Here is a 26,446-nt window from a genome sequence, read left to right as displayed (position 1 = left end):
AGTGAGGAAAACGCCGGCGGAGGCAAGGACTGCAACTCCCGTCGTGCACTCCCGCCTGGAACGTAAGGGGAGGAATGACGGGAGCGGTAGTTTTTAAGGGAGAAGGCGGGCGCGTCCTCGTTGGCTGGTGATCCGGTGGCGAAAGGGCCCTTGGGAGTTGTATGCTGGGAGCTGAAGTGGCCACGCGGGGAGGGAGGGGAGCTACCTTTCCCAGCATGCACCGCTCCGTATCCACCCACGCACCCCGCACCTTGCTTAGTGATTTAGCTCAGCTTGGTTACTTGCCGACAGTTGGGTCTTGGGTGAGTCCGCTGGGGCAGAGGGGCGGAGCTAAGGGGCAAAAGGGGCGGGGCGGGGCCAGTTGGCAGTTGGCTCCCTCAGCTGAGGGAAAGAAGAGGCGGTTTTCGCGCGCGTTGTTAAAAGGCCCCAGAGCTCCCTCGGTGGGAGGCAGAGAAACCATATTTCTATTGTAATTCTAAAGCACCTCCTCCTTCCACATAACATCCTGGGCCATATTTATGAGTTATATTAATTTATTGAAGGCATTTATACACCGCCCATTGGCCCAAAATAGGCTCCCAGAGAAGCTTACCAACATGATCTCTGAGATGGTCCCTGCCCTCAGGCTCACGCAATCTCCCCCCATAAAATGGCACGGCAACTTATGAGGAAAGGGGATTTGGTAGGGAGGAGAGGAAAAAGCAAGCATGAGCACAGCTTCTTGCTTACTCATTTCATAAACGTTTGTGCTTACCGTCTAGGGGGGAAAGCCTCAAAGTGGCTTACGAAAAAGGCAGAAAAATAAAATTGTCACTAAGAAAATCATGACCATAATTTAAAACACGCAGAATAGACTTCAACAAATTAAAACTCATACAGACTTCCTGATAATCTCGATAACCAAAATGTTTTCCTCAGGTGCCGAAACAAATACAGTGAAGGTGCCTGCCTGGTATCATGAGGCAGGGAGTTCCAAAGTGTGTGTGCTGCCACTAAACAACCTAATTCTTACAGATATGGCACAGCTCTGGCTTCCTAGGAATGGCAGCCCCATCATAGGAAGCTGCCTTATGCAGGAGAGCCAGGCCAATGGTCCGTCTAGTTCAGTATTGCCTACACTAACTGGCAGCAGCTGGACAGGATTCCTGTCCCGGCCCTAACGAGATGTTGGGGATCAAACCTGGGGACCTTCCACATAATCAGTGGGTCTTGTTGGCACTTAGGATCCTCATGGGATGGGGCTGATGGAGTTACACTCCTTCCTCTCTGATCTTCATGGCAGTTCAGCCTATAAAGACTTAATGGGTGTGCAAGGTCTGATGAGACAGTTTTGCAAGTATCCTGGTCCCAAGCTGCATAGGGCCTTACCATACCCTCCAACATTTCTCCAATGAATATAGGGACATCCTATTCCATAATCAGAATAATTTTATTCTTTATGCCTCACACATCTGACTAGGTTGCCCTAGCCACTCTAGGCAGCTTCCAACATATATAAAAACATGATAAAACATTAAACATTTTTTTAAAAAGCCCTTCCCTATACTGGGCACCTTCAGGTGTCTTCTAAACGTTGCATAGTTACTTATTGGCTTGGCTTGGGGGTCGCATAACCTCCAACATTTATGTGATGAAAATGTTGTTGTTGTTCAGTCGTTCAGTTGTGTCCGACTCTTCGTGACCCCATGGACCAGAGCACGCCAGGCACCCCTATCTTTCACTGCCTCCCGCAGTTAGGCCAAACTCATGCCAGTCGCTTCGAGAACACTGTCCAACCATCTCATCCTCTGTCGTCCCCTTCTCCTTGTGCCCTCAATCTTTCCCAACATCAGGGTCTTTTCTAGGGAGTCTTCTCTTCTCATGAGGTGGCCAAAGTACTGGAGCCTCAACTTCAGGATCTGTCCTTCCAGTGAGCATTCAGGGCTGATTTCTTTAAGGATGGATAAGTGTGATCTTTTTGCAGTCCATGGGACTCTCAAGAGTCCTCCAGCACCATAATTCAAAAGCATCAATTCTTTGACGATCAGCCTTCTTTATGGTCCAGCTCTAACTTCCATACATTACTACTGGGAAAACCATAGCTTTAACTATACGGACCTTTGTCGGCAAGGTGATGTCTCTGCTTTTTAAGATGCTGTCTAGGTTTGCCATTGCTTTCCTCCCAAGAAGCAGGCGTCTTTTAATTTCGTGACTGCTGTCACCATCTGAAGTGATCATGGAGCCCAAGAAAGTAAAATCTCTCACTGCCTCCATTTCTTCCCCTTCTATTTGCCAGGAGGTGATGGGACCAGTGGCCATGATCTTAGTTTTTTTAATGTTGAGCTTCAGACCATATTTTGTGCTCTTCTCTTTCACCCCCATTAAAAGGTTCTTTAATTCCTCCTCACTTTCTGCCATCAAGGTTGTGTCATCAGCATATCTGAGGTTGTTGATATTTCTTCCGGCAATCTTAATTCCGGCTTGGGATTCATCCAGTTCAGTCTTTCGCATGATGAATTTTGTGTTGCATATAAGTTAAATATGCAGGGAGACAACATACACCCTAGTCGTACTCCTTTCCCAATTTTGAACCAATCAGTTGTTCCATATCCAGTTCTAACTGTAGCTTCTTGTCCCACATAGAGATTTCTCAGGAGACAAATGAGGTGATCTGGCACTCCCATTTCTGTAAGAACTTGCCATAGTTTGCTGTGGTCGACACAGTCAAATGCTTTTGCGTAGTCAATGAAGCAGAAGTAGATGTTTTTCTGGAGCTCTCTAGCTTTCTCCATAATCCAGCGCATGTTCACAATTTGGTCTCTGGTTCCTCTGCCCCTTCGAAATCCAGCTTGATGAAGATAGAGACATCCTAAGGAAAAGCAGGACATTCTGGGATCAAATCAGAAACCGGGATGGCTTCTGTATACCCTGGAAAATGGGGACACTTGGAGGGTTTGACATGCTAGTACCAGGACCTTGAACTTGGCCCAGTAGCAGATTGGCTGTTATACATCCCAGAAGCATGGTGATTCATGCTGGTGGTAGTTTGCCCCAGCAAGCAAACAGGTTGCTGCAGTCTGCAGTAGTTGCAGCCTCTGGACCAGCCTCACAAAGGACACTGCTACTGCATACTTGCACAAAGATGAATTTAACATGACTATGCTTGATTGCTGCATCCAGACCAGCACCAGTTTATAAGTCCCACTGAAGACAGCGAGTCTGGCCAGATAAGCTCAAAATTATTTTAACAGTGTCCCTGTCATGTTTTTCTTTTAGGTTTTGACTGAAGTGTTTCGGTCGAAAGAAACAACTGAGAATTCTCAACTTCTGTCTGCAGTAGAAGCTTAACTGCTCCTCCATCATGAAAGCTGCCAGTGTCAAGGCAAGAAAGTGCTCAGTGTTGCCTCCTATCATCCCCGAGGCGGAGAAGGAATTTCTGGAGAGCATCCAGAGTTACATCCTCTCAGAAATCGAGAAAGTGGGCTGTACTGAGCAAGGACCGGCTGAGGAGTATTACATAATATACAGAAATGTGTTTGAAATGGTAACCAAGCAATGCTAAGAACATTTCACTTTTCAAGACAAATGGGTGTGATCTTAGGAGTTTGGGAGCGTATTGTTCCGACTTATGCTGAAATCAGTGGCAAAATAATAACGTGCAGCATTATATAGGACTCCTTAAGTGTGCAAAATGTTTTCCATCCATTTTTACAGCAATTATTAACAACAACCCTGTAAGGTAGATCAGTAGTATTATCCCCCATATTGCATGTGGGAGGATTGAGGAAATCATAAATCTGCTCTGCATGAAGGAAGCTCCTAGGTTAAATCTCTGGCATCTCCAGGTGGGACCTGTCTGAAACTCTGGAGGGTCACTGATCATCAGTGTAAATGATAATGAGCAATAGAAACCAATGGCATGACTCCACTTCCTATGTTCCTATGAGGCTGAAAAACAGCAGCTTTCCTAAGCAAAAGCGGAACCAGGAACAGCCAGTCTGGTTCATGGTCCATCCTGCTAGCTGCTATCCTGTGATCCACCCTGAGACCTTTGGGTATAGGGCAGTATATAAGTTCAATAAACAACAACAATAATAAATATCCTGTACCTATTCCCTGTGGCATTTGCCAAGGAATGTACTGGGCCTGTGTTTGTTGTTGTTGTCGTGTCCGACTCTTCGTGACCCCATGGACCAGAGCACGCCAGGCATGCCTATCCTTCACTGCCTCTCGCAGTTTGGCCAAACTCATGTTAGTAGCTTCGAGAACACTGTCCAACCATCTCATCCTCTGTCGTCCCCTTCTCCTTGTGCCCTCCATCTTTCCCAACATCAGGGTCTTTTCTAGGGAGTCTTCTCTTCTCATGAGGTGGCCAAAATACTGGAGCCTCAACTTCAGGATCTGTCCTTCTAGTGAGCACTCAGGGCTGATTTCTTTGAGAATGGATAGGTTTGATCTTCTTGCAGTCCATGGGACTCTCAAGAGTCTCCTCCAGCACCATAATTCAAAAGCATCAATTCTTCGGCGATCAGCCTTCTTGATGGTCCAGCTCTCACTTCCGTACATCACTACTGGGAAGACCATAGCTTTAACTATATGGACCTTTGTTGGCAAGGTGATGTCTTTGCTTTTTAAGATGCTGTCTAGGTTTGTCATTGCTTTTCTCCCAAGAAGAATGATCATTTTACATCTTAGTGACATGTAGCCAGTTCATCAATGTGGTGGTGGTGGGGAGAGGCAGCTACACCAGCCATTTCTCCACATGCTTGCTCATGGAGAGAAGCTCTTTTTTGCACCTATCCTCTTTTCATAACAGATGGGAGGGTGGCTGTTCAGTCCTGGCATTCAGTGAAATGTGGGCATGTTTAAGGGAGCTCAACATAGGAGAGACTTAAGCAGTGAAAACAGCAGGAAGAACAAGCAGTCTCGCATGTAGTGTAGATTTTTGAGGGGATATTTACTTAGACCTTCCGCAGGTGCCCTAGGAGGTACTGGTGGGCACATTGCGAACCTCAGGCACCACATTGACAAGCAATATCTTCCATATGGAAGGAGGAAGGCTGCTTTGGTCCGGCCTGGCAAGGAGGGGTCTTCCAGAGATTTTGGAATGAAGCTTTTTCATAACTTGTGCCTAGTAGGTTATATAGCAGGGAAAGCAAATGACCAGCCTCTATATTATTGACACAGATAATAGAGCATTCTAATGCGTACAAGAATATCCTGACTACAATCAAGCAGGAATATGATGCCTTCATAGAAGCAATAAAGAAGGGCCAACGGAATGCCTTCTATCTTCATGGGAAATTAAAGATTTTAGCCTGCGAGTCTACAACTCTCATGTATTATAAGAACAGAATTAGTCAGCTGAAAGAAAAGTAAGGACCTCTTTGGTAACTGTTAAGTACAGGAGGTGGGGTGGATGGCCTTTCATAGCATATTTTTGAGCAAGTCTGTAGCACAACAGCATGATCTGGCCTTGGACTTAGTAAAATGGGGTTAAAACTTTTAGCTATGTGCGGTTTTAGTGTCATATTTTTCATGGATTGTGTTTCAGTCTAGTTCTCTGCCAGAATATACATTTAAAGTACTCTTAACACCACTTGAACTGTCATGGGTTCCCCACAAATAATCCTGGGAACTGTAGATTGTTATGGGTGCTAGGAATTATAGCTCTGTGAAGGGTAAACAGCAGTTCCTGGGATTCTTTAGGGTGAGCCATGCCTATTAAAGTGGTATAAGAGCACTTTAAATGTATGGTGTGGCTTCAAAGCCACACAAGAAAGTAGTGAAACTGCAACTCTTCAGAGTACAGTGGCAATCTCTTTCATTAAACGCTTTCATTAAAAAATTTGGGATAATTTTCCTTGTCTACTTTTAAACAAGCTCTTGAGAATTCTGTCCTGGCAAGCATATTTTTCAGTAAGAGCCTTTGGTGCCTTGTTATTTAGTTTACTGTCTGCTGATATGCTTTATTTATAAAATGTCTCTCCCCTCCCCCCAACCCCCCTGCTCTTTATTGTTTTTAATCTGCTGTGAGGTTTTTTTTTTGGTAAGGTGTCTTGAATAGGACATACCTATTTCCATCAAAGAAATGTTGGAGGGCATGTAAGGCGAAGGAATGCCTCCATAAGAGAGCCTTTGTAATTTATAGGCCTGTGGACTCCACTTTTGTGGGTTCCCCTGTGGCCGCTGTTCCATTTATCAAGTAAAGTTGCCTCAGATATCCCAGTGGTGTACTTACTGAAGAAATCTAGCACAGGACCAAATGCAAACCCCCAGGCTCCTATGCCTGACCCTTGGAACTGTCCCAAGACTGCCCCCCTCACCAGTGCTTTTTTCTGGGGGGACGCAGGGGTACACATACCCCTAAACATTTTGTGACTCTAAGTTTGGCCTCATTGAGGGGCAGTATTTCAATATGAGTAGGATAATGAGAGTATCCCTAAACATTTTTGTAAGGGAAAAAGCACTGCTCCTCACTGTCCCTGCCCTCCACTCTCCTCAAGTCCTTTTCCCTGGCAACAATATGCCCTTGAACAGAAATAATGCTCCTTTGCTTGCCTGAATCAAGAGATATGTGTGTAGAAATCTCTGGTTTTGCATGGTTGAAATTTCACCTACGGTGCAAAGGTAAGAGTCACAATTATCGCCCCTCACTTTTGCCTCTGGCCCTGTCCATCATTGCCATGTGGCCCCCACAAGGTGGCACATGTCAGAATGGGGTGTGTGTCTTTGAACATGAAAGCCGCTTACACAGGTGAGGCTGGGTTAACATTTCAACGACTGTTTCTTTTCTCAGGATAAAAATAATTGAGGGAAATTCCGAAAGAATCACAAAGTTGATACAGAAAATTAGAGCGTTAAGGCAGACATTCTCTGCAAAAGTATCTCCAATCCCGACCAAGACAGTCAACCCTGCTAGGGTCATTCCAGGTGAGAAGCAGATCTCTTTAATATAGCAATCAAGTTTCTCTTAAATTTGGAGCATGAGCTGGCCATAGTTACAGACTTTCAAATTAAGTCTTGTGGATTTCAATAGAAGAAAATCAAGTAATGCAATTTAGCTCTCACACTTGACTTTGAGTAAACTGTATATAATGAAAATGACCACAGCTTTGATTTTGTTTTAACAAAGTTGAATTTCCAGGTAATCAGTGTGCTGATCGCAGCCGCGAGTTCACCAGAACCTATGCTCCTCCTTTTCCAACAGGCATCAGCATGAAAGATTCTCTCGACATCAATGCCCTTACTGTCCACCTGGCTCACCTCCAACAAAGGGTGAGGGACCTGAAAGAAGACATGTTGACAAAGTACATCCCCCTGGAGAACACTGTAGACATTGAAGAGGACCTCAACCATGCCCTTATCCAGCGAAATGCGGCTGAAAAACAGAATGAGCTGCTGAAGTTTTGGTACAATGATCCCCCTTGCAACATGAAATTTACCTTGTGTTTAAAAGGGCTCTGCAGGGTATTATTTCTTTCAACCACCACCACACTCCTCTATTTTGGAGCTGCAGTAGCAATGCAGTCCTCTCTAGGTACAGACCTCATAATCAGGCTGGATCATGGCTTAGATCCCAGAGGCAGAATGCCTAATAGTTATGAATTCAACCTCTGGTATGCATGGACATGGACACACACACACACACAGAGTTGTTATTTTTACACTTTTATTTACAGTCAAACCTCAGTTCCCAAACACCTCCATTTTGGAACGTTCCGGCTTCCGAACACCGAAAACCTGGAAGTAAGTGTTCCAGTTTTCAAACCTTTTTCAGAAGCCAAACATCTGGTGTGGCTTCTGCTTGAGTGCTCTTGCAGCAAATCAGAAGCTGTGCCTCGTTGTCAAACATTTCGGAAGCTGAACGGGCTTCCGGAATGGATTACGTTCAACAATTGAGGTTTGACTGTATTTGTATCCCACCTTTTCTGCCAGAACTCAAGGAGACACATAAAAATTAAAGCAAATACAGATAAAATGGACAGAGCTGAAAACATATAAAGGGTTATATTTCGAAAGCAATTAAACCATCTGAGGAATTAATGTTAAAAAATATAGTACAGAACCCTTTCCTTAAAAACCACTCAGTTCCTAAAAGCCTGCTGGAATAATAATAATAATGATAATAAAAAGGCTTTACCTGCCAATAGCAGGATAACAAGGAAGGGAGTCAGTGTAGTATCTTGTCTAGGAAGAGAGTCCCAAAGACTGGGAGCAGCCACTGCAAAAGTCTGTCCTGCATCCTCACCAGGTGTGCTCATGAAGGTAGTAAGACAGAGAAGGGCTTCCTTTGAAGATTGCAGAGCCCTGCAGGTTCTTATGGGAAAATATGGTCCTTCAGATAGCTTGGACCTAAGCCATATAGTTAGGCTAGTACCAGGCAGATGGATCAGTGGTTCTCAATTAGAACATAGTGACATTCATTTCATTTGATGGGGAGGGCCAACAGCTCTTAGGCCCCGATTCAGTTCCCAGCATCTTCTGTCAAACCTCTGCCAAATCCAACATCTCTCCAGCCTGGTTCAAATGAGGTTTGGGTTGGTCTCTGTTAGAAACTAGCCATGAGTATTACTAATTTACAAAGTAATTATGACAATGCGTTTATCTTTGCGTAAAAAATGGGAGAGAGATTGGCAGAGATTTATAGATATATAGATATATTTGTACACGTTACTTCGCTGGAGAACTGCATTTCAGTATTCAGATAAGTGAGAATTTTGAAGGATGGCTGTGTTTCAGTCTGCATATTGTTTTGGAAATTGCTAATTAAAAAGAAGAAGAAATGGCTAAATTGGGTCGTTTTGCCTGTAAACGCAGCCGGAATTGAATTTCTCCCTCATGCCAAATTATGAGCCACTTGATGAAGGAACATGCAGTAGGAAAGGTCTGTAGCAAAGAAAACTCAAGTCCTGTGTTTTGAAGACTAAAGGGAGCAAGATGATAAGAATGAAGGTGTGGTTGGGGGGGGGGAAGAAATTTAGGAGGAGTCACTAACAGGGAGCCAGCAAGAGCCTTTTGATGAGCCACAGCCATGCAGCCAGTTTTACGAACTATTCTCTTCTTTGTAGCTTTTATCGACTATCACAGTTTGTCAACGTTGTGAATATCTGGGAAAGTTCAGACAGGAGTTTAGAAACCTTGCACCAGCTCATCTTTCAAATGATAGAAAATGAGAAACTTTCAAAAGGTAAAATATACGAGTTCAGATTTTGCCATCCAACAGCAAGCCATCAAAGGAGGACAGGGAAGAACATTTGCCCCTTATCTTCCCCTTATGCCAATCTTTCACCCCCTTGGTCCGTTCTAGCTCATTCATCGGGGGGGGGCATTGTTTTCTGATTCTATCACATGCAACACTGCTGCAGTTCCTCTTCTTGCTGTCTGCTGAGGTGAAACTGCATAATTTATGTAATTAATTATGTAACTTATGTAAAATAAATTTGTCATTATGTTATTCTGCCCCATTCATTTCGGTGCAAAGGAAACACTGTGCAAATGAGAGGAAACATAATCAATTATGTACCATGTGCAGATTGAAAGAAACAGCCGGTTGTATTCGCTGGGTTGTTTTTGCTTCTGGACACATGGGACAAATAAGAGAACACTGGCAACTTCTGCTCTCATTTCCGTGTTCATTGGAATGCTCCGGCATCCTTATTTGTCAGTTTTCAAATTTATATCTCTGGAGAATTCCGGCAAACTGCACCTTATGCTCAAGCTGATTCCTTTCCTGCACTCTTTTCTTTGACTCATGTGCTAGCAAATCCATTCCGAAACCATCCTAACCTCACCTTTCATGTTCCATCGTCTCCAGCTAACCTCCCCTTACTTCTCTACTACATCCAGTCTACACCTCCCATTCCTGTCTTTCCTGCCCACTGCAGACTTTAAGCCTTTTGAACAGAGACTATGTCACTTCCAAATGCTGCACAGTGCTTGGAAAACAGCTGGCGATGTCTTTGGGCACACATTCACTATTGGCCAAAATTAGTTTAACAGACCTTCCTCTCCCCTGATAACCCTGGGAGTAGAGCTCTGCAGTACAGAGTAGAGCTCTCTAAACAGAAATCCCAGTACTTTCACCAAACTACAAGAAGCCATGTCATTTAAAGTAATACTCAAAGTGATGTAAACCTGTGGTTCCTGGTGGTTCTGTTTTCTGAGACCATAAAATGGTAACTTGCTATGGATGGCTTTCTCTATTCAGATACACTTGCTACCAGCATTTCCAGTGTATTTGAACGTGACCCCAGCAAAAGCAAAGAGGCTGAAGACCTGATTGAATACATTGAAAGGTAAGGTGATGTAGCATGCCCTTTAGTCTGTCCCCGCCACAACTAGCACATCAAGCACGACTGCTCAACTGAACAGAGAGCAGCAGTACAGTGGAGATCCTCTGACAGCTGCAGCAGTGGGCACAAGCAGTCTCCCTGCTCCCCTCTGTGACATACTGTTGGTGTGCAGATTGTGGGAGCATTAAGGAAGGTAGGAGAGGATATATTGTTTTGATACTATCCTTCCTCACTCACGCTAGTGAGTAAACAGCAGAGCACATTCCCTTTGCAACATATTGGAAGCAAGTTGATGATTCATTAGAATCCTTTAATTAAGCAATCAAGTTTGGCTTGTCCAGTCTGTATTGTTCCTGGTTAAGTTTCCCCTTTATTTCCCTCTTAAAAAAATAATAACACGACAGAGTCTTCTTTAAAAGTAAGAATAAAGTTTTACTCGCATTCAGTTCACAGCAGCAATCTGAAGGCATGCTTTGTCTTGTGGTTACAGTAAAAAGAAGTCTGAGCTACATCTCAGACTTTCTGCTTGTGGGCTCCATCCTATGTGAAGGTTGAGCCATGCGCTGGCTAAGAGCCACAAGAGTCCAAAAGTAAGAGTAAGAGACTAAGAGTCCAAGAGAGAGATGGTCGTGTAGCCAACCCTTTTATCTGGTCAGTTAGGGTCATCTACCTGGTCACACACAGAGGGAGGAAGCTCCACAGCAGGTATGACAGGAAGTCCTTCTTGTCTGGAGCCACATTCCCCCGTGTGTCCATTCTAGGCAACAGGAAAACGTTGTACTTGACTGCTCTAGTAATAATGCATCCCACACAGATGGGGTCATGGCATACACAGCCAGCAAAACTGCAGGGGAAAACAGAACTGGGGAGATGTAGCAAGAAGCAAAGAGCATCCCTTACCAATTGGCTGTGACAAACAGAACTGCATCTAAGGAGAGCCATAACCAAAAAGAATAATGGTTTTCTCTTTCTGGTTCAGATGAAAAAACGTCATTTCACTGTTACACTTCTCTCTTACTTTTCCAAGGTCCCTTCCCATTTATTTAACATCTAAACAAAACCTCCGAGTAAGGTTATCCAGAGGCCCTTCTTTGTGTGCCTCCTCTATGAGAGGCCTGGAGGGTGGCAACATGCGAACGGGTATTTTCTGTGGTGGCTCCCTATTTGTGGAATGCTCTCCCCAGGGCTTCTTGCCTGCCACCTTCATTACATATCTTTAGGTGCCTGGTGAAGACATTTCTCTTTAACCAGGGGCTGATTAAAATTTTATGTCCTTTTAAAATGTGTTTGCGGGAGGGGTGTTTGTTTGTTTGTTTGTTTGTGTTTGTTTTTGTTATATAGTTTATGTTCTCATTTTGTATTTTTATGTTGTGAATTGCCCTGTGGGTGGTATACAAATTGAATAAATAAATCAAATAAAAATGGGGTCAGCAGGCTGGAAATACAGTGGTGCCCCGCTAGACGAAAATAATTCGTTCTGCGAAAATTTTCGTCTAGCGGTTTTTTCGTCTAGCGAAGCGGCAATGACAGCCGCGCTCCGCTAAACGGAAAAAAAAGATGAAAATTTTTCGTCTTGCGAAGCAGCCCCATTGACTTTTTCGTCTTGCAGGGCTGCTTCCGCTAGACGAATGCCGTTTGTCTAGCGAGTTTTTCGTCTAGCGAGGCATTCGTCTAGCGGGGCACCACTGTAGATGGTTTGCTCCTCACCACAGCTGTCCTGCTGTGCACAGCAACATAGCAAGAGCATGAAAGAAGAGCATCTTGCTATGTATCTCTAGTTTGACTACCATACCCATGTTACACAGCTTCTGGGGTTGTGTCTGGTTAGTGTACACCCACTGCCAAGCATGGAATTGTTTTTGCATCCACTGCCTGTGCCTTTGAACTTTTATGTTCTTTAACCTGTGCCAGGTTCAATGAACTGTTTTCCCGTGGTCAATTTGAGGCTGCTGCAATATATGCAGCAAACTGTCCAAGAGGAATCCTCCACAATGAAGAAACCATGGAGAAATTTAGGGGTATGTATGTATGTATTTATGTATGTATATGAGTTATTAGTCACTATATATATATGTATGTTTCTAAGCTGCTTACAAAAAAATTATTAATAAGGCATAACATAAAAGCAAATGAAACACATTGCAATAATAATTTTAGTGACCCATAAACAGATCCAGCAAAATAGCAAACCTTTAGCAGCAGAAAACAGCAATAAAAAGGACATTAACCATAACCTTTTAAATACTTGGGTGAAGAGAGAAGTTTATGTCTGGTGCTGAAAGGCTGTTAATGAGGGAGATCCTTGGATGTGGTCTTTCTCCCTTGCAGTTTCTTAGATCAGCTAACTTCCTCTAGCCGTGTTGTTTCTTGTAGCACAAACCACTGAAAGCACCTTAACAACTAACATTTATTAGGCATAAGATTTCATGGACAACACTTCCTGCATCTGATGAAGTGGAGTCTAGTCTACAAATGCTTATGTCATAATACATTCATTAATATTTAAGGTTTTATATGACTTTCCTGTTTTAAATTAATCAATATAGTGCTCCGAGTAGCATAATTAGTATGCCAGGTTAGACTGTTAAAAGAGTGCAGAGAGATACTCTCAGTAGCAGACACCGAATAGTCAACCTATCAGGGATGCTGTAGCAGAAGATTTTCTGCACTGGAAGGGGCTTTTGAGGTACCTTTCAATTTTCTGATTCTGTAAGGTACTACATGACTCTGATAGCCAAACAGACAGAATCAACCAGAAAAGCACCCTAAGTAGTTGCATTAGTGTAGCAGGTTAGAACATTATGTAGATATATTTTCTCAGATTTCTTTACACCTAAAGTCTCATCAAAGCCTGTAGTATTAAAATGCCATTTTAAAAAAATATTCCTGGTTGCTACCTTACTTTGTGATTGCGCTGGATAAAAAATATAAAACTGATAGCTAGCTAAATATTTTTGTCCCTCTGTCCTTTAAACCCACCATTCCTCACTTTCCACAACTTGTTTCCCTACTCCCTCCTCCTTTCTGAGAATTTCCTCATTTCTTTAAATCTTAACAGCCCAATTAACAAGCAATTATATAAATCCAAGGTTGGAATAAAGGTTCCCTTAGTGGAGAATCTGAACTGAGGAGGAATCAACAGTGCAGAGAAGAAAAAGGCCCAAGCAAAAGCATAGCTTGCTTTTTTTAAAAAGAAACTTACTGACTTTCCCTTTCAGGTGTTGGCCCAATCAAAGGGAAGGTTCTCCCTCTGCTCATGTACTGCGAAGCTCTAATAAGCACAAGCATAGCTACTAATCAGCCACTTCCAGCAAATTTGGTAGCAGAAGCCATCCAATGTGCCTTGGATGAGAAACGGTTTGACCTGGTGATGCACTGGGTCACCCTGCACAGGTAAGTGGCCACTTGGAGCATCCAAAGAGGTTTCATAGCTCAGTGGTAGAGCATGTGCTTTTTATGCTGGAAAGCCCTCTGGGGAGCCACTAGCTCTCTGAGTAAGCAATAAAGGGCCACAGGCCCATGCAGAGCTTGTTTGAAGCCTGGGGGAAGGAGTCTTGTTCTTACCATGACAGCCCAGCAGGCCCCTGGCTCCCCCCCCCCCCGCCAGCTGAGCCCTCTGAGGCCTGGGTCAAGTGTGTTAAGTATAATTGTTTAATTATACATTAAAACGGAAAATGACACTGTATGTATATTGCTAAAAGGGCATGGGAAATTCCATTGAGCTGTACTAGGAGCTCTCTTAAGTGCCACCAGGTTGATAATTAGGCCTACTTGTTGATGTATATCTGCTGTCTCTCTTACATGGTGTTTAACTTTACATCACATGGAAGGGATATTCAGTTGCAAATTGCCATTTTGAGGGTGCCTTTTGTTCTCTCAAGCCACCAAAGACAAAGGTGTGCCAATCAAATCTCTCTCTCTCCTGGAGAGAAAACAGCTCCAGGCTGTAATGGAGGCTGTGGAGATAGATAGACAAACCTTTGATTTGAGGCCCATTTGGTATGCAACTGTTTCGATGCACAGTATCATTTTTTGTATTTCTATCTGTTTGAAGAAAATTCTTTTAGTAAAGCTTTGAAACCATATTTTGGGTCCGGACAATTTTTATTGCAAGAGGAACCAGTTTTTAATTCATCCTATTGCTTCAAGCTGCACAATATTAATATCTGCAATAAAGTATACTTGGCTGCCCCCCAGTCTGCACAGGTCTGCTAGGCCATGCGAACCAATGATCTGGCTCCAAAGAAAGCAGATCCAGATGCATTACTGATGCTCCTGCTGATTGTACTTCTGTGGACAACAATTCTCAAAATGTGAAGAGTTAACTCTGAAACTGAAGCAGCCTGGCTCTCTCAGACCCAACTGCATTGGGGCTGAGCACAGGCCAGGATGAGAAAAAAGTGAGGCAGGGGTGGCAGTGGGGGATCAAGCAGATTTGTGGTCATCAGGAAGCACCTGAGCAGAATCTCAGAAGTTACTTTCCCAGCATGGGAATCATTTGATTAATGCTCAAACTCCTGGAATGTGCAGAGAGAGTCCTACACCAAAATAGCCTTATGAGCAAGACATAGATACTGTGGACATTTCTCGATTCCTTGTTTTCTCTTCCTGTTCCTTTCTTCTTTTACCTTGCATCACATAGATTATAAATTGTTATTGTATTATTATTATATTTTATATTAGTCACACACACATACACACACACACACACACACAAAATGATGCTAGGTATCATTATTTCATTTATTCCACATTGAAATCCTTCACAATACCCCAAAGCCTGATAAGTCCCTAGAATATGCTTAATTGCTCTTGTTTCCCCTAGACTGGTATTCTGTGAGGAAGCCGGTGATGCGATCTTCAATTATGCACAGGTGGAAAAGCGCAATGAGTCTCAGTGCTACGCTTTGGCTCAGATTGTCTACCTTGAATGTGGAGCGCACAAAAAAGCCGCCCTGTGCTTGTGCAAACAGGGACAGATCTATGGAGCCATGGATTACCTTCAGCACTGCAAACGCTTTCCCAGAGGTAGATTCCCGAGCCTTGTTAATTTATATCTCACTGCAACCACGACAGCAGTGAAATTAACCAAAGACCTGTTTAAATCTTAATCTTCTTCTGAAAAGTGGCAAGTGAAAGAGCCTAGTGAGCATCCTTCAGCGAGGAGTTTCACAAGAACAGCACTAATACTTAGAAGGTCCTGTTCCTTGTAGCTCACATGCCTGACTCCAGAAGCCAGGAAATCCAGAAAAGGATTTCCCTTCGTGATCTCAAACGTTGGGGATGGTGATGATGCATCAAGCAGCTGCTTTTTCAGGCCTTAATTACATGTGCTATTTTCCTCATTCGATGTTAAGCTATATGTTGAATGAATAAATGCTTCTCAATCATATTCAAACACTTTTGCAATGCTCTGTGTGTGAGAAAGAGGAAGTGATTATTGCTCTTCCCCTCTCTCTATTGCTTATGATTTGAATTAACTCTACATGGAAAATAGTTCATTTGCTGTCCATCCATGGGATCCTAAAGTCCATCTTGCCCTTTCAAAGATGGTAGATCTCTGCTTACCAGCAAAGAACTGGAGACACTTTGTGCACCTCGTGCCCCACTTACTGGCATGGTTGATTGTATTGTTTTCAGATGGTCTTTCTAATGTTATTGCTGTTTGGTTTCAGAGGACTATATCTTCCTACTGCAAAATTGCCCTAAGGTAGAACTCATGCGCTGCCTAACTCAAGAGTGGAATGGGCATCCACCCTTCTTGTCCCTCGGGGAAACAGTCCTGACACTCATCGACACAGAACACAAAGTCATTTGCATACGATTGTTGGAAGATATTTCCAAGGAAGGCAGGGGTGAGCACAGCTGGGTTTTTTCAGTAGAAATGTCACTGCATGTACTTCAATTTATCCCATATCTACAGGCACCTGTATATTGCAGGTATGTTTGGCCTCACAAGGGTAAGCAGTGGATGTGGACAGGTGGAGGATTTTAATCAGGAGCAGAGACTGCAGGGATGCAGTCCTAACTGGATCCCTCTCTGCTCTCAGCTTCAATTAAAAACAAGTGAGAGATCTGATCACAGGTCTCCCACTATTTTTGGCCTTCATACCATGGGCTTCACTTGTGGCACACTTGTCCAAAATACTGGCCACCAATGCTCTGCTCTACACCAAATTAACAGCAGTTAAGACCATATTTTCGCTTTCAAGATCCTTTAATTCCCCAGATGGTGCCCTCTAAATGTTTTGGAGTCCTGGCTCTCATCAGCCCAAGCCATTGTAGTTCAAAAAATATGGAAAACACCAAGTTGGGGAAAGGTGCTTTAATTGGATATGTGATGCAGATGTTCTAATAAACATGACGGATTAACTCTGTTGCTTTTACTCAATTAGCTAATCAGTTAACATCCTTTCATAGAGGACAATCTGACTAAAAAGTCAGCATGTTTAACCTGTGACTAAGGGTAGCAATTATTTATGGCTTCATTTTACCCCAGCTTGATTTAAGCTTTGAAACATAATATTAACATGGATGCCATTGTTCTAAAGACCTGCTCTACCTTGGCATCTTACGTCTACTTGTTAAGAACCTGTCCTGCTGGGACATAGTTCAACCTTGCAATCCAACCTATGTTTCCTCAAAAGTCAGTCTGAGTCCAATGGGGCTTCCTCCCAAGAAAACATGCGTGGTGTTAGGTTACAATCCTTTGCATACTATCTTGGGCGAAACCTTAAGAATGCAATTTTTTTAAAAAATGTTTTTATTTTCAATTAACAAAACAAAATAAATACATATTCATCAAATATAATTTTTACAATATAACATAAACTCCGCCGAGTTTCCTGACTTCCAGTGTGGTGTAGTGGTTAAGAGCGGTAGACTCGTAATCTGGGGAACCGGGTTCGCGTCCCCGCTCCTCCACATGCAGCTGCTGGGTGACCTTGGGCTAGTCACACTTCTCTGAAGTCTCTCAGTCCCACTCACCTCACAGAGTGTTTGTTGTGGGGGACAAAGGGAAAGGAGAATGTTAGCCGCTTTGAGACTCCTTCGGGTAGTGAAAAGCGGGATATCAAATCCAAACTCTTCTTCTTCTTCTTCTTCTTCTTCTTCTTCTTCCTTCTCTACTCTAGTTTTCTAGTTTTCATCATTCCATCGCTTTCCCTTATTTTCCACATGTTTTTGTCATCCTACTACTACCATTATCTATATTTACATTTTTCTGTTATGTTGCAAGAATTTCATCACACCTGTAAGTGTTTACAAGTTTTTACAATCTTTTATATATTCCAAGAATTTACTCCATTCTAGTTGAAACTTTTGATCTCTTTGGTTTCTTATTCTTCCCGTTAATTTCGCTAATTCCGAGTATTCTAATAATTTTCTTCTCCAATCCTCAACCGTTGGTAAGTCCTTCGATTTCCATTTCTGTGCCAGCAATATTCTCGCCACTGTAGTGGCGAAAAGAAAGAATCTTTGATCTCTCCCTTCAATCTCTTCCCCTACTAATCCAATCAAAAAAGCTTCCGGTTTTTTCAGAAATGTATATTTAAATATTTTTTTAAATTCATTATATATTGTTTCCCCCCCAAAATTAACTTTATCACATACCCACCACATGTGATAAAAGTCACCATCTTTTACCTCACATTTCCAACATTTCTTATTACTTTTCCCATACATTTTTGCTAATCTTACTGGCGTCAAGTACCAACGGTACATCATTTTCATAATGTTTTCCTTCAATATCGTGCAAGCTGTAAATTTTATATGTTGATTCCACAGTTTTCCCCACATTTCTAATTGGATATTGTGGCCCACATCAATTGCCCATTTTACCACCCCCTCTTTTACTTCCTCATCTTTTGTATACAATTCCAGTAAATAATTATACATTTTGGATAACAGTTTCCCACTGCCCTCTAATATTTCCACTTGAAATTTAGATTTATTATTATCAAAGTTACATTTTCTTTTCTCTTCATTGAATAGATTATACACCTGGTGATATTGTATTCACCCTGTCAGTTTATTTGCCACTTGTTCATACAGTTTAATTTTCCAACCTTTCTCTGATTCCACTAGTAATTCATCATATGTTAACCAATTTTCTTCTGTATTAATTTTTTTATTGTCAAAATTTCTGTGGGCGATAGCCATCTGGGTGTTTTCCTCTCTATAAGATCTTTATATCTTTGCCACACCTCATATAATGGTTTTCTAAACACGTGTGCCAAGAATTCCTTATGGACTTTCACTTTATCTTGCCAGAGATATGAGTGCCATCCATATCTGTTGTTGAATCCCTCTAAGTCCAAGATCTCCTTATATTTTAGCACCATCCATTCTTTCAGCCAGATCAGACAGGACGATTCATAATAAATTTTTAGATCCGGCAGACCAAAACCTCCTCTTTTCTTTTTTATCCACTAACAATTTATGTTTTATTCTTGGAGGTTTGCCCTGCCAGATATACTTTGACAGAGTTCTCTGCCACTCCTTTATTTTTATTTTATTTTTAAAGATTTTTTATTATTTTACCATAAAACAAAACAGAAACAACATTAAACATACATAAACACAATAAAAACATAATACACAATCAACAATATAAAACACAACAATAACATACAAAAAAGAAAACTTATACAAACCTTACCAAATACCTATCTTTGTTTCTCAACTTATTTTTTACTTCTTAGGGGGACTTCCCCTGGTCCCTCCACTGTCTTCAAAAACATATATACTCTTTAGATAGCTTCATTTCTTTTCCCATTAACTTATACTCAATTTCTTAATGCTCTTTAAGTTTGCTTAAACCAATATACGTCTTAACTTATACTCTATATCTTAAAGCCTTCTTGTACAAATAGATCTATCACATCAAAAGTTTCTTCTAGACCATTATATCTAACCTTAAACTTCTAAAGCCGATTCTTCTATATATTTCTGCTCAAATATTCAAACATTCAATTTAACATGCTTAAGTAAATAGTCCTTAAATTTCTTCCAATCTTGCAACACCTTCTCCTCCCTCTGGTCTCGGATTCTGGCGGTCAGGTCTGCGAGCTCCATATACTCCATCAGCTTCATCTGCCATTCTTCAATTGTCGGTATCTCTTCACCCTTCCAGGTTCTTGCCAATAAAATTCTAGCCGCTGTCGTGGCATACATAAAAAATACTCTATCCTGACTGGGTATCTCTTCATTGGTCATGCTCAAAAGAAATGCCTCTGGTTTCTTACAAAAGGTAATTTTCATTACCTTTTAAAGCTCATTATAAATCTTATCCCAGAAGGCCTTTACCCCTGAACACGACCACCACATATGATAAAAGGTACCTTTCGACGATTTACATTTCCAACACACATCCGACATTTTAGAATTCATTCTAGCTATCTTAACTGGTGTCAGATACCATCTATATATCATTTTCATTACATTTTCTCTTAAACTATTACATGCAGTGAAATTGATACCTTTCTGCCACAATCTCTCCCAGTCATCCATCATAATATTATGACCCACATCTTTTGCCCAATCTATCATTGTTGATTTAACCAGTTCATCTTTCGTATGCCACTCTAGCAACAAATTATACATCTTGGAAAGGTTTTTAGAGTTCGATTCAATCAGTTCTGTTTCCAGTTTTGATTTTTCCACTTGAAAACCATTTTTTTTGTCTAATTTAAATGTTTCATGTACCTGGTGATATTGCAGCCAGTCGGGGACTTGGCTTTTGACTTGATCGTAGCTTTTCAGCTTAAATGAGTCCCCTTCCTGCTGCAATATGTCCATATATCGTAACCAACTTGCAGACATATTCGGTCTCTTATAGGCCTCTCTCTGCCACTCCTTTAACTGACTTGTCCCTTTGATCACCGGCAACATTTGGAAGAGAAATAAAATTCTTGGTAGAACATTCATTTTTACACTTGCTATTTGTCCCCACAGTGATAAGTTTAGTTTACCCCAAATATCTAAATCTCTTTTAATTTCTTTCCAAATGGAATCATAATTATCATTAAATAAATTTATATTTTTCGATGTCAGCCACATTCCTAAATATTTTACCTTTTTTACCACCATAATGCCATACATTCTTTGTAATTCATCACTCTCACTCTTATTCAGATTCTTAACCAGCATTTTCGTCTTAACCAGCATTTTCGTCTTTCCTCTATTCAGTTTAAAACCCGCTAACTTTCCAAACTCCTCTATCTTGGGCGAAACCTTAAGAATGCAAATTTATTTACTGAGAGTAAATACGATCAAACTCGGTGGGGCTTCTTTATAGACATGTATAGATTACCCTCTAATAGATTTAGGATCCTACCCAAAGGTATGCATGTTTCTGTTTTCTATGACTCATGATTCAAGCAGAAAGGAAAAGCAGCAAGACTTTGTTTCACATTTTTCTTTGTCAAATGTCCTTACAGATGTGCTGGAAAAAATTATTGTGAAGGATAAGCAATGTAATGTGGATGGTTGGAAGGAAATAGCTGAAATATGCCAGAATATCAGGAGAGAAAAACTATCCAAGTTTCTTATCACGATCCTGGCTGCCCAGGAAGGAGTGGTTGAAATTCCTGATGGTGCAGAGGATGCCAAGTTAATGGAACATGTTTTCTGGTAATTTCCCTGCAAAACACACGGGGGCGCTCTTTTCCTCCGGTGTCACTTCAACTGGGTGAAGACTCAACAAAACCTGATTTGTGAATGTGCTTTCTTCTTAGAAACAATAACATATTAAACACTTGTGTGCCTGTCCTTATTGGGAGAGATGTTTGTCTTGACACAATATGACTGTATTATTTGAAGTCTGTATTAGATTTGGCTTTGGATACCGTCATCCTTGTTTCACATAAGACTTGTTCCAGAAGGGTAGCTGTGCTAAGTCTGTTATAGCAAAAAGCCTGGGGCAGGTTTAAAGACTGTTGCTAGCAGTTCATGGTCATGGAGTCTCATGTTCATACTAAAATTATTTTCACTTCATTTCTCCTCTAATTTCATTTTTGTCGCCCAACTTTTTCTTCTTCTGAAGTAGTTTCTGTCCACATGACTTGGTCCATTTTTTTTCAAATTGAAAAAATCCATATTTGCACAATTGCACCTATGCCACTGGGCCCAGTGGTTGAAATGTTCTCTCCCTCTCTCCCTCTCACTTGCATGCACACAATACCAACCCCAAAAGACTTACTCGGGGCCTTCCCACATGCCAATTTTATTTCTCTAACATCTCTACTCCCAGGTAGTTAGGATTGCAGACTTAATTTATCAGAGAAGCTTTTATAAGAATATGTAGCCAGGATCATTCATTTGTGAAGGAGTTGTTGTTGTTAAAAAAAAAAAAAGCAGACTCCAGCCAAGTAAAGCTAATATCTGATTTTTGAAATATAGTTGTCACTGCCAAAAAGCATGGCAATTATTCCCAAAGGCTTAATTTTTGCTTTGGGACTCGAATATATCTTTCTATATGTTTTAAATTCTGGCCATCATTTTGTGTGTGTGACAATTGTATTGTTTTATCTTTTTCCGTAAACCACATTGTTTTTTTCTACAATTAAGCAATATAGCAATATATATTTTTTATGAAATAAACAAAATAAATAAATATACTATTGTAGGTTTTTAGGCCGGAACATTTCAGGCTGTACCTGGAGATGCTAGGGGTTGAATTTAGGACCTTCTGCATTCAACACAGGTCTATCACTGAGCTATGGCCCCTCCCAGCACCCCTAAACTACAGCAGATGAGAGGGAAAAGACCCTTTATGTTTTCGCTGCTTCCTCTTGCTGGGACTCCTCAGAGGAGAGAGGGAAGGGGAAGAGGAATTAGAAGTCAGGCTAGGAACTGGGAGAACCAGGGTTCGAATCCCCACTCGGCCATAAAGCTGCCTGGATGACCTTGGGCCAGTCTCTCTCTCAGTCAGCCTCAGAAGGTTGTTGTGAGTGGGCAGGGGGAGAACCATACAGGCTACTGTGACCTTGCAGGAGGTGGCGTATAAATGTAAAAAGTAAAAAAATAAAATAAATGGCTGCCCCTCTTTGCATGATTTCCCTCTCCCCCTGCCCAGCTTCACCTTGGACTCATGAAAATATTGCAAGCAAAAGCACTCCTGAGCATGTGCAAACAGCACTTTTTCCTTTAGTAACTGCAGCCAGTCCTAGCATTTTGGGATTCAGGGAGGAGGGCTAATCCCTAGGTGAGGAGGCTGGGCAAATTGGAAGTCACTTGAAGACACCCACAATACGTTTCTTTCAGAAACCTGAGCACCAAGTTTACCCTATCTCCATTTCTTCTTCTTCTTCTTCTTCTTCTTCTTCTTCTTCTTCTTCTTCTTCTTCTTCTTCTTCTTCTTCTTCTTCGTTAACTACCCTTTGCTCTAAGGCCCTGTGCCGGGTTGCAGCCATTTAAAATGCAGTGTTAAAAGCAATTTTAAAATTACAATCACTAAAAATAAAAAGAAACAGTAGCATCTTATAAAAAGTACCAAGAGTGGCCAGGATGCCTAGGTAATCCAATCAAGCAACCTAGCAGACGAGAGAGAAAAAATCCAATGCATTCAGATTTCTGTTGTAGTCCACCCCTTCTGTGATGTATGTATGATGTTTCTGGGGGTGGTCTTGGACTCCAGGGCGGGCAATTTAAAATGTCTATATAAGGGCTTCTGCGCATGGCTCGGGGTCCCTCCCCCCTTTGTGTGTGTGTGGGGGGGAGCACCCTGCTGCAACAGCTTTAATAAAGATCAGGCTTACTATCTGCTTTGCTTCTCAATATTCTCTGGTTGGTCTCTGCTATTTTCTCCTACCTATAGAGAACCTACAAAAGGACTCTATATGGGCTCTTGGGTACTCCATAAGGGAAAAGGAGCAGTTTTTTCTCATAACAATCTAAACATATGTCTCTTTTTCCATGGGAAATAGCTTTTTGATAGTGTGTGATTAAGTGAGTGTATGTGGGTGTTAAGGGTATTTAAATTATGTGTGCATCTGGCTTGGCCCCACACTGGAATGTGGCCATAGCTGTCAACTTTCCCTTTTTTGCGGGAAATTCCCTTATTCCAGCACCATTTCCCACTGCAAAAAAAGGGAAGGTTGACAGCTATGGGCGTTTCCCAATGCAAGAAAAAGGAAGGTAGACAGCTATAAATGTGGCCCCCAGCAGGTTTCCACCAAGGTAATGTGGCCCTTGGCTAGGAAAGGTCCCCCACGCCTGGTTCAAGGAATGGCAGCAACTTCCCTTCTTTCCAGGTGCGATGCAAAACATCAAATGAGCAGAACCAGGACCAAAGTCAGAATTTTTGCAGCAGCAACCGGAGCTGGACAGCTGTCTTACACACAAGGCCTCATAAAAATATGAAACAGCTAAAAACTCATTGCAAGTCCTCAATGCCTTTAAATACAAGCAATTTGAGTTTTTCAAATAATGTTCATGAGATGCTAATTAAATTTAAACATTGGTGCCAACAAGGTACTGTGAAACACATCACTGGCCAGAAGGTTTTAAGGCAGGTGAGATGACTAGATAGTCCTCTCTCTCTCTCTCTCTCTCTCTCTGCTAAATAAGAGGATTTCAGACTTGCACTCTTGTTCTCTCTCTTTGAAACTTGAATATTTTAAAATGAATATATCTTTGAGGGCCCTCACAGACACAGACCTAGCGTATAGTCACGTTGTGGCATATAAAACGCTCAGATAAGCACAGCTGTGCTGGCTGGCTTATATTAGCAGAAATTGGGGAGACTGTTATCTCTTTTTCAACCTGCAAAGGCTTTATTAGCTAAAACTCCCCTCTGGGTACAGTAACCAATGAAAAAGCAGACTGTTGGATGTTTCTGGCTCGCCTGATGTGTATTCTGACTTTGCCACTGGCTAGGACTGAATGCAAGTCAATGTCTCAGGGTGAGGGTTTGCTATGAAACGGTCCAGCGTGGGGGCGGGGGAGAATGCCATGGCAACCAATGGGAAGCTTGAGCATTTTGGACATTTGCACTTGCTCGTCAAGACTGAGCATGCTGTTGTGTGCTCTGTTACAGCAAATATTGTCTAAATGACTTACAGTGTGTGAGAGCGGGGGACTCTCCAGGAAAATCTGCAGTACAGTGGTACCTCGGGTTACAGACGCTTCAGGTTACAGACTCCGCTAACCCAGAAATAGTACCTCGGGTTAAGAATTTTGCTTCAGGATGAGAACATCCCGCGGCAGTGGGAGGCCCCATTAGCTAAAGTGGTACCTCAGGTTAAGAACAGTTTCAGGTTAAGAACGGACCTCCAGAACGAATTAAGGTCTTAACCTGAGGTACCAGTGTACTCAAGGGACCCAGGTGGCGCTGTGGGTTAAACCACAGATCCTAGGGCTTGCCTCGGCGGTTCAAATCCCTGCGACGGGGTGAGCTCCCGTTGCTCAGTCCCTGCTCCTGCCCACCTAGCAGTTTGAAAGCACGTCAAAGTGCAAGTAGATAAATAGGGACCGCTCCGGCGGGAAGGTAAACGGCGTTTCTGTGCGCTGCTCTGGTTCGCCAGAAGCGGCTTTGTCATGCTGGCCACATGACCCGGAAGCTGTCTGCGGACAAACACCGGCTCCCTCGGCCTACAGAGCGAGATGAGCGCCACAACCCCAGAGTCGGACATGACTGGACCTGACGGTCAGGGGCTCCTTTACCTTTACCTTACCAGTGTACTCGGAGTACAACCACACTAGGATACTCCCAGTGATGCACAATGAGTTTGTTCGTTCACACCTGGTATGCAAAAGGTTTATAACATTATAACAGTTTATAACGGGGGTGGGGGGGGGAGACCCAGACCGTTCAAAAGGAAAGACTGTTTTCACCTAAACCAGTGGTTCCCAATTAACGAAGCACTGCCGACCCTCTGTCTTTCAAAAGCCAAGCTGCTTTTGAAAATCTTGATATCTCTGTGGTAGTTTTTGTTATGTGTATGGTTCCATGGATGCCCTGAGTGAGTTATGAGGACCCCCTCGGGTCCGTGGATCACCAGTTGGGAGCCACTGACCTAATCCACAGTCAAAACCAAAGTAATTCAAGGCTGAAGGATATAAGGAAGGCCAGTAGCAGAAATGGTTTGATAATATTCATGGACGATGTGTTTGTCAATAGCAATTAGCTATGCGAGAAGCCAGCGGGCAGCGAACAGGTTATTTAGCTGGAATCAATATGTGAAATTCCTCTCCCTTGCCCCTAATGCCCCCCCCCAGTCCCACTAGCCTTGCCTGCTCATAATACTGCTGTGATTCAAGAAGCCGCACATGACAAAGGGTCTCTTCTATTAAACGCTTTGCGGCCCCTCCAGACAGGTGTTTTATGGCAAGCGCATTTCTGCCGCATGTTCATTACACACTGATAGTGACTAAGTGGTGGATTTATTCTGCTTTATTAAGTTGTCCTGCAGGACTTCCCCTCACGCTGCCACCCATTGCTTTCTGGAGGGGCTAAAACTCAACAAAAGTGGGGGAAAGATAAGTCAAAGCAACAGTTGTCATTGTCTCTTCTTCTTTGGCGATCACTCGTAGCCGAGTAAGATTGTCTTCCATGAACACGGTCTTAACGGTGAGTCCGTAAGTGACTTCTGGAGGCCAATTCTGGATCCACACGTCCTTCCACAGTGGGGACACAGGTTTCCGGGCGGGAGTTGATCACTGTGAGGGTTTGCCAAACATTCCTTCCTCTTAACACATTTCTCCCTTTCGTCCTGAGTTTCAGCGTCTTCAAAGTCCATGACACCTTTGGGTAAAGGCTGTTGTCCAACTGGAGCACTCGCAGGCCAGTGTTTCCCAGTTGTCGGTGTTTATCCTACACTTTTTTTAAGATTTGCCTTGAGAGAGTCTTTAAACCTCTTTTGTTGACCACCAGCATTACGCTTTCCATTTTTAAGTTGGGAATAGAGCAGTTTCTTTGGAAGACGTTAATCAGGCATCCGAACAACATTACCAGTCCAACAAAGTTGATGTTGAAGAATCATTGCTTCGACACTGGTGATCTTCGCTTCTTCCAGTACACGGCATTAGTTCGCCTGTCTTCCCAAGTGATGTGTAAATTTTTTTCCAGAGATACCGTTGATGGAATCTTTCGAGGAGTTGGAGGTGGTGTTTGTAAGTGGTCCGTGTTTCACAAGCATACATTGAGGTTGGTAGTACAATAGCTTTGTAAA

General features: G+C 42.4%; 1 protein-coding gene across 1 annotated transcript; it reads left to right on the top strand.

Annotated features, from left to right (window-relative positions):
* Window positions 1–215: 215 nt before the first annotated feature.
* CLHC1 (clathrin heavy chain linker domain containing 1) lies at window positions 216–21,044 on the top strand. The gene is made up of 12 exons (XM_033145099.1): window positions 216–302; window positions 3,256–3,523; window positions 5,167–5,354; window positions 6,779–6,912; window positions 7,190–7,391; window positions 9,051–9,169; window positions 10,190–10,277; window positions 12,186–12,292; window positions 13,493–13,667; window positions 15,100–15,302; window positions 15,950–16,129; window positions 20,714–21,044. Exons 2-12 carry the CDS (start codon window positions 3,341–3,343, stop codon window positions 20,908–20,910), a joined length of 1,776 nt encoding a protein of 591 aa, XP_033000990.1. The 5' UTR covers window positions 216–302; window positions 3,256–3,340; the 3' UTR covers window positions 20,911–21,044.
* The last annotated feature ends 5,402 nt before the right edge of the window (window positions 21,045–26,446 follow it).

Source organism: Lacerta agilis, chromosome 3, assembly GCF_009819535.1.
Source record: "Lacerta agilis isolate rLacAgi1 chromosome 3, rLacAgi1.pri, whole genome shotgun sequence".
Classification (NCBI taxonomy): domain Eukaryota; kingdom Metazoa; phylum Chordata; class Lepidosauria; order Squamata; family Lacertidae; genus Lacerta; species Lacerta agilis.
Note: the sequence above shows the minus strand (reverse complement) of the source record. Positions and strands in the feature narration are given on the sequence as shown.

Excerpts from the sequence above, each read along its gene's own strand:
- CLHC1 (XM_033145099.1), top strand. The coding sequence starts at position 3,341 with ATGAAAGCTGCCAGTGTCAAGGCAAGAAAGTGCTCAGTGTTGCCTCCT. Across the intron at positions 6,913-7,189 it reads CCCTGCTAGGGTCATTCCAG|GCATCAGCATGAAAGATTCT; the intron begins GTGAGAAGCAGA and ends CTTTTCCAACAG. Across the intron at positions 12,293-13,492 it reads AACCATGGAGAAATTTAGGG|GTGTTGGCCCAATCAAAGGG; the intron begins GTATGTATGTAT and ends TTTCCCTTTCAG.